Source organism: Acipenser ruthenus, chromosome 1 (genome assembly GCF_902713425.1).
Source record: "Acipenser ruthenus chromosome 1, fAciRut3.2 maternal haplotype, whole genome shotgun sequence".
Taxonomy (NCBI): Eukaryota; Metazoa; Chordata; class Actinopteri; order Acipenseriformes; family Acipenseridae; genus Acipenser; species Acipenser ruthenus.
In genome coordinates, this window is record NC_081189.1 from 30565679 (window position 1) to 30574501 (window position 8823).

Here is an 8823-nt window from a genome sequence, read left to right on the forward strand (position 1 = left end):
ATTTCCTGGACACACCTCCAGCATTGGCAGGGAGCCATGTGCTATCATTGAGAAATGTCTATTGTGCAATACATACTCACTCAGGCACTATTAGAAAACCAAGTCTATGCAATACATAAGTGGTCTTCTCTCACCGTTTGAAAATAGGCTTGCTTTGCACGTGAGATATCAGCACTGCTGGCACAAAACAGTAAAGCTTAGGAGTTATTTGAAGTCTGCTCGTTTTTTTAAATAGTTTGTTTTTCATAAAAATGTTCTACATTGTTGTTTCATTAATACCAAATTGTATTTATTCCATCGTAACAGACTTTACAAACAGTTAAAATAACTGGAGTAAAAAGTGTTGTGAATATGAAGCACTGCTTCACTGTTACACTATGATAAAACTCATGATCAGAACGACGTTAACAATTAAAGCCAGTTTAAAATCAACAGCATATAACACAGTATTATTTTGCAACATATATCAGAACGACGTTAAGAATTAAAGCCAGTTTAAAATCAACAGCATATAACACAGTATTATATATATATATATATATATATATATATATATATATATATATATATATATATATATATATATATATATATATACACCTAAATTTCCCCTGCTCCCTTTTTTTCTTGAACCTACTTTAACCAGCTTCGAAACCAGGATTACACACTATGAATCTGTGACCAGTTTAAAGTGCAACTACCAGGTATGGCCTGGATATATCATGACCATTGCAGGAACTGCCAACCCATTATATATACATTACAACACACCTAACATACCTCTACATATCGCAGCGTGTTTTTTATAATACAACTTCCTGGGTATGAAGCCATATTTAAGATTAAGACGGCGCCCCCGATTTGACGAACTCATCAAGGCAACACAAAGTATGCAGGATTACGTCTAATGAAGTTGACTTCTGGAAAATACCAACAATATATATACTTTTTTTTTAAATCTCAAATGCTGGTTTCTTTATTTATCCCAAACAGTGCATGTTCTGTTGCTAAATCCGTCTCTTTCGTATTAAAAATAAATAAAAGCAAACAGTTCTCGATGCTGTTGCCATCCTAGTGTTTTGGTCCCAAACAGTAACAGTGACAGTGACGTCAATAGGCTTGCCAGCCAGCTGCTGTCTGTGACGACACGGCCCAACCCATTCCCTCTCCCTCTCGCAAGCGTGTCGACTTTTAATACTGTTTTGATTATACAGTTGTTAGGGCAACCGCTAGGGAGGCGTGTCTTGATGTGAGGAGTTAAGAAGGGAAGCCCCTGCGCGCGGTCCTGCACTTACAGTCTCAGGCAACAGAATCCCGTCTCTCCATGGCAGCACAAGGAGGGAATCCCCGGGTCTTACCTCGCAATTGATCAATTTGCATTTTTTCATTCCATTCATTGCCTCGGACTTATGTGCTGCTGCCGACATAGTCCTCATAACACTAACAGACTGCTCTAAAAAAGAAAGAAATTGACATCCCAATGCAAATTATTCTGTTCAATTCGTGTGCACAAGAGTATTATACTTCGCAAGCTGAACAAACAACAACTGCTTTTCATTCATGAGGTGCGTGTTTTTCTCTGTTCCTGCTATAAAACTCATCGAATTTCGGCAGGCTTTTGGAGACTTTATCACCAGAAACGGATTTACAGTTTCATCCTCTGTTCTTTCAGCCAGCCACCAAGCGAGTTCGACATGGCACTGAGCGGGACACTACCTTCCATTTCCACCTTTGCCACCGGCACCAGTGTCAAGGATACATCATCTGGACAGGGAGTCGCTAGCAATGTAAGTCTGCAATTCAAAACGAACACGTTTTCATTACTTTCTAGAAATGCTTACCCGTAGCCTGTGTTGATCTTCTTTACCCAAAATGCGATGATGTCCCCTGACTGAAGAAAGGTGCTCAAAGTGACAGGTGAACGAAGATGAGCAAACAACAAATTAATGTCTGTCTTCTCGTCTTACAATCGTGTTAATAGCTATTATATCAAATGTACAGCAATTGAATACAAATAATGTACCTTTATTTTTTTCAAATGCGAATGCTGCAGTTGTAGCCGATTCGTTTATTTTTTCGTCGTCAGTATATAGCTGCAGTGTACACCTTTCACTGTAGCTACGAATGCAGTTTAGGGCGTAGGCTGGCTTCAGAAACTTTTCGAGATTCTAACATCTGGGAGATCCTCTCGTCAAAGTGCTTTGCAAGCGACTATACCAAACTACCAATTTAAAACTATTTTCAATTAAAACATTGTAGTTAGCGTCAGCCATTCAGGTTCTATTTGTGTGTTAGTATTATATTTTGAGGAGGTGAATACAATACCGGTAGTACTTCCTTCTCACTGTGCAGAATGAAAGGTACGTTTAAACAGGGCGGTCGCTGCGTTGTGCAATTTACACCTGTACCAGGGGATTACAATTCAAACAAATATGTATTAGAGTATAGGAATGAATTATACTAGGATAATTACATTTGTATGACAAACCTTAAATTGAATTCAAAGTTGGTAAAACATATTATGATCTGGCTTATTAATATGTTCACATTATTATTATTATTATTATTATTATTATTATTAGTAGTAGTAGTAGTAGTAGTAGTAGTAGTAGTAGTAGTAGTAGTAGTAGTACAACAGTTTTATTTTAATAATACTAATATTAAATCCAAATCAAAAGGGACCGGCTTTGGGCGGTCTTTATCTTGAGCTGTTTATGTGTGTATTAAAGTTAGGACATTACTACAGTTATGAAAATCGTTTAATTAAATCATGTATTTATATCTGCAGAGATGGAAACAGGAGATGTCTCACCTGAAGAGAACCTGTGTCCCCACGGGTCGAGTCTATGAAAGACAAGACCAGGACCTTTCGAGTACAATGACCAAAAAGGAATCCGAGGACCTTGAGCTGCTGGACTATGACTTTATATTATCAAACACCATGCATCAGCAGGAACTAATGACCTCCACATCAAGAAACGTGGCCACCTCCCCTGGCACTTATACTTACCAACTGCCATCTCCACAAGACCCTGCCACTGATGTGATGTACAGCAGGGACTCCTCAGCTGCCTTCACCATTCCAGATATTAGTGATGTTTCTCCCTCAGGTGGCTTTGTGGCTGAGCTCATGAGACCAGAATTGGACCCTGCATACTTGCAACCCACAAGCCTCCAAGGGAAGTTTGTGGTAAAGACAACAATGGACATGGAGGACTACAGCCAGACCATTAACGTAAGCAAAAGCGCTACTGCCATGGACAGCACATTGCCTTTTAGGATCAAACAAGAGAACACCAGCACTTGCACAATTACACTGCCAATGGATGTCCATCTTGGAAGTAACCCAGCCCATGGAAATAGCCAAAGATCACCACTAGAACAGCATGATTTTCCCACAAGGCAGCCCGTGGCCAAAAGGCCTGGACCACCCCTTGCCCCCGAGGAAGTCATGAATAGAGAACGACATATCTCACCTCAGGTTTTAAGTCACCCACCACTGCCACTACCACAAGGTTACCATGCACCTAGCAACTACCCTTCTTTCCAGCAACAGCCTCCACTCCAGTACCAAGGTCAGTTATATCTAAATGTTTTTAAAGGTCCACATTTGGTTCAAGGGGCGATGCTGACTCCACCCTCTTCACCTTTAGAGCTCATGTCTCCAGGAAGCTGCATGCCGGAAGAACCCAAGCCAAAAAGAGGCCGTCGGTCCTGGCCCAGGAAAAGGATAGCAACACACACGTGCGACTATGCAGGCTGCGGAAAGACTTACACCAAGAGCTCCCATCTCAAGGCACATCATCGAACTCATACAGGTATGCTTAAAATAGAAAAAACTGCTTTTTTATTTTCAGTCAATAGAAAAACATGCAAGAAATACATACGCAATACCAGGCTGTCGTGCAACAACTTTTACAAAAATATTTTTTTTTGTTTCCAGAGGGAGTGATTTTTGGTTTTATTTTTATTCAAAATGTATTAAAAAAATAAAATCTATTTATTTTTTAACAAGCACATTGTCATGATTTCATTTAGCTTAATGGCTTATATCAGTTGCAGGCATTAGGTATGGGAATAATGGAAATGTGTTTTCTGCAAAAATGTGCCTATTTCTTTGTGATTAATTATTTTACATAGTACAGACTGAACATGTTTGGAGTAGTTTATTTATTGATTTATTTTTACCAAAACATTGTAACCTCTATCTGTGTCCACATGATTGTATTGTATGTGTGTCTGTACGGTGACCTGGTTGTTTTACCGTGCTTCCACTTTCCACTTTGCTTTGCATTTGTCAGGGTATAAAGAATCCCATTAAGGGAAGGTTAAATTGTTGATGTGCATGTTTTTATATTGCAATGTAAATGGATATCATCACAAATGCAAAGACAAAGAGGACAATGTCAGCGCATTACACAAAGACTTGGCAGTGCATGCCTTTATAGTTCACATTTGTATAGTCTCCCAGTTTGCACCTGAATAACCTGTTAGTAGGTAAAAAAATAAAAAAAAGATTTACAGCATAATGAGCTGCAGTTTTTCTTGTCTGCGTAATGTGAACTAGCATATCTATACAGCTAGCAGCAAAAAAGGTATAATGCATAAAGTAATGCAAGCCCTGACATATTTTTCAAATGATATAGAATAGCAGCCTTTAAAACTGACAGCTCTTGCTCATGTTCTATGAAACAGTGTGGGAATACCATTATACTGCAAGAAATACATAAACATGTTCAATAATTATAGTAATTGTGCAACTTTGTAACAGTAGCAGACACTACAGATGAAGGGTTTCAAACAACATTGTCTTCTTTATTCCCTGTATGAGAATCATTTTACAGAATGCAACAGAAATCAGGAGTACTAAACACCAACTTGACTGTAATAAATAAACCATTATTATGCTAAATGTTTGCACATTTGTAAGTTTCTTTGTAGTCCCACTGCTGAACTTATTGTCATATATTAAAAGTTATAGATAAAAAATCCAAATTATGAAAACCTACAATATATTTGTCTATTTTTAAACCATTTACTCCAGTCTTTAATTGCTGCATATTTTTTAAACAAGAACATTCCTTTTGTTACAAATGAGAAACAAACAATCTGAGTGCCTAAAAGACCCTGAAATACTGTGTGTTACTAGTTTTGTAAAACGAACCAGAAAATGGGAGAATATGCATGGAAATTCCTCAGCGTTTCTGATCGTCAGTGGTGAAACTTGTGTATTTTATATACTGGAGTAAATCTGACAGCCTTTGTTTTCTTTCTTTCTTTCTTTTTTGTAGGGGAGAAGCCTTATCACTGTGATTGGGAGGGATGCGGCTGGAAGTTTGCCCGCTCAGATGAACTGACTCGACACTACAGGAAACACACTGGGCATCGCCCCTTCCAGTGTCAGAAATGTGACCGTGCCTTTTCAAGGTCAGACCATTTGGCACTACACATGAAACGACACTTATAAGCAGGAGAAGATAAAAATGTGTATAATACACACTGCCTAAAGACACTCAGCATTGTGCAAGACAAGCCATGTCTTCCATGGTAATGAACACGTACCAGCGCTTTATCTTTAGATATTACCAGACAAGTCTTCGAAAGACTGGGAATACAGATCAATCATTCCAAAGGTATGTCTCAACTGAAGGGAGACCATCTTTTCAACTGGAACAACATTTACCTTGACAAGACTTGGAATACCAGGTGCTAAAGGATAACTGGAAAATATGGATATCAGGGCAAGAAAAAGGATTTTTGAAAGATTTTTGATATATGCATTCCCTGGAACTTTGTTTCATAGCAGTGTATTAGACCTATATTTTTGTAATGGTTCAGAAAGCCATACATTTAATGTACACAAGTAATGTATAGAATTCTGCTGGATGGTGCTCAGTGACTTCAATATTATTAAAGGTACCAAAGGAAAAAGGAAGCCATTGTTCTCATAAGTGCCACATGCTTGTCAGGGAGGTGAACTCTTCCAACCCACAGGCTTGATAACAGTCAGGTAAAGGGTTCTCATTCACAATCTTAAATGCACTGTGGTTCCAATGTGCAATAACTTGTAAAGTCATTAATACATTTTAAAATCTTACCACAGAACAGTCTTTTTCTTTTTTTTTTTTACAGTACTTTGACAAATAATTATGTAATATAATTTTTAAGTGATGTCTAGTTTTGTACATTTGTAAATATAAAATGTTCTGAAAATGTGTATTTTATGTATTCTTGAAACTATGTTCCAAAATAAAATAACAGTATTTAAGGAGAGTGAATTGATATTTCTTTAAACTGGTTCAGAGATAAATGGGTTTTGTAAGTGGTTGGTACAGGGTATTAACCGTTTCCACACTGGGATTGTTATTTCAGACACATATTATAATATAAGCTTCAATAAAACTTATCGGCAACAGGGTTTTCTGTGAGTCGTCTTTTCTAGGAAAAGCAGACAAAGCAATATATTTAGCATTCATAAAAAGCATACTGTACAGTAGTAACAAACAAATTGTTGACCACTGATTTCCTTTATTGATGCAGATGTTTTATTTTATATATTGTTTAATGTTTAAATCATGTTTTAAAGTACAGAAGACTGTAGCCCATACTGTAAATAATGTACTAGCCCCAGTTTCAAATGTACATTGACGAATTCCTTGTTTTAATGCAAAACTGGATTAAAGAAACATATATTTGTATTTTATGTAAAATCTCTTAGGTTGAATTTGTTGTTTTTTTTTAACACTGAAAATCACAATTAATTCACAATACAGATTGTTTTGTTTTATGAGGAATTTTAAAGCAATAGGTCATCTGTAATTAATACAACAATAACAAATGGTTCCCCGATTCCTTAGAAAAACACATTACATTATTTTCACACAAAACAATTGAATACATTTTAGAAACATTCAAAGAAAAATAAAATCATTAAAAGCCACAGATGAATGCCTTTGGCAGTAAAACATGGAAAACTATGAAAACAGCGTTCTTTGTATATTTCAGTTGACGCAACATTTTAAGCAGCAGTCCTTGGAGACCCCCAGCCATCCAGATTTTTTTTTTGTTTAAACCATGTCCTGTTATGTTTTTTTACATTTTTATTGCAGCCTGATGTACTGTGAATAATTATTTTTATTATATTTCTAAGTCCTGACAATGAATGCAGATTTAAAATGAATACTTAGACCTAGATACTAAAGATTTGCTGCAAGTTGCTATTCCATGTAGAACATTTGATTTATGTTATTACTACTATTAATGTCCACATGTCTTTGAACCTTATCTAACCAGACATTTATAACATATTACCATAAATACCAGTAGCCAGAACATGATAGCTATAATTGAGAATTACATTATAGGCAGGTTTATCACTTGGACGACAATCTGAATATAACACTATTAGCTTTATCTGGTATAATGAAAAACTTGTATGATAAACTTTTATTTTACCACTGCAGCGTTCCACAATCAAATATATTATTCCTTGGTAACTATAGACCTACTGTAACAGGAATAAAATAAAATATATAAAATAAGCCCCAGCTGAGAGGATGTGTATAAATAGAATGATATATGGGTCAGAATATATTACCACACAATAATATGTCTCAAGTTGCTTTTGAGCAGTAGTACACAAGTGGCGCAGTATAACTCAACGATTCTATTTCTTAAACCTGGTTGCCTTTCTTTCTTAAGCTGTTTATGTTTGGCTGAGAGTTTATTTTGTGAAGGGCTGCTCTGGAAAATGCTGCATTCATTATGTCTGCACATGCAATGGTCAGCGCTGCTAAAAATGCTTGATTTAAAGTCTTTTTTTTTTTTTTTTTTTTGGCAACATGAAATTTGAAAGATGTTTGTCCAGGTCTCTGGTGAAGTTCTCTCATTGCTCCCACTGAACGCAAATACGACATTGTGAGGTTTATGTCAGGAACTGTTTTTCTTCTTGTATCTTTTACATTCTTCTGTTATTGGTGTGAACCTCATTTCTTTCTAATTGTCCAAATCTTTTAAATGTAGCCTATTACTGTCCGCTTTTCAGTGCTTCATGTAATGAATGAAAAACATTAACGGCACTGACTGCACACTGAAGAAGGCGATGGCACAGGAAGGAGCATAATAAATTGGTTTATACGTATGAACGCAACTAATATCAATATTAGTTACTAAGGCATGTTGCCATGGTAAGATAGAATATGCAGAGCATATTCAATGACAGCAATAAAATGTGTATTTTTTTATATTAAATCAATTTATGGATTATTTTACCTGGCAGAGCTTTACTTTCATTGTCAATTAATTTCGAACAGTGTTTATGGCCTCTTTGCAATCGTCTTTAGATAGAACATTGAGTCAATTTGCATCCTCTCTGTTGTTTCCTACCTTTACCTGTTTAAATGAGGGGGCTACAGGCTGCTTAGATAAGTCAGATGCAGTCAGACTAGTAACTGGCATTTCTTGACTAAACTCTGTACAGATCATGCGTGGCAGTTTAGTTGTCGTGGCACAGTGTGCTTTTCTTTTGTTTCTACAGTCTGTGTAACACTGCGTTACTCAGCTGTTGCTTTTCAATAAACCGTTGAATTCAAGAACCTGCAATACCTGTGTGAGCCTGCTTCATTTCCCACCCGTCTCCACAATACAGCAGCATAGGAAATGCATCCAGATTTGCAGACAAATATGTGAAGAAAGGTAATTGTTTGCCAACTGTGATCTGATGTCTGATCTCTTCTAAAAGCCTGCTGGGTTTAATCAGATTACTATCAAAGGATATGTGTCGACCAGAAAAAAAATAAAAATACCTCCACCACACCCTCAAAG

General features: G+C 36.7%; 1 protein-coding gene across 2 annotated transcripts; it reads left to right on the top strand.

The window, feature by feature from the left end:
• The first annotated feature begins 1277 nt into the window (after nucleotides 1–1277).
• Nucleotides 1278–6710, top strand: LOC117420823 (Krueppel-like factor 4). Of its 2 annotated transcripts, XM_034034492.3 has the most exons (5): nucleotides 1278–1565; nucleotides 1673–1787; nucleotides 2789–3575; nucleotides 3654–3818; nucleotides 5292–6710. In XM_034034492.3, exons 1-5 carry the CDS (start codon nucleotides 1561–1563, stop codon nucleotides 5465–5467), a joined length of 1248 nt encoding a protein of 415 aa, XP_033890383.1. In that variant the 5' UTR covers nucleotides 1278–1560; the 3' UTR covers nucleotides 5468–6710. The 2 variants fall into 2 exon arrangements, with proteins under 2 accessions (XP_033890383.1, XP_033890382.1); XM_034034491.3 differs by having other exon boundaries at nucleotides 2789–3818.
• The last annotated feature ends 2113 nt before the right edge of the window (nucleotides 6711–8823 follow it).

Coding starts and splice junctions, on each gene's coding strand:
- LOC117420823 (XM_034034491.3), top strand. Junction 1,788..2,788: donor GACAGGGAGTCGCTAGCAAT/GTAAGTCTGCAA, acceptor TTATATCTGCAG/AGATGGAAACAGGAGATGTC. Junction 3,819..5,291: donor ACATCATCGAACTCATACAG/GTATGCTTAAAA, acceptor TCTTTTTTGTAG/GGGAGAAGCCTTATCACTGT.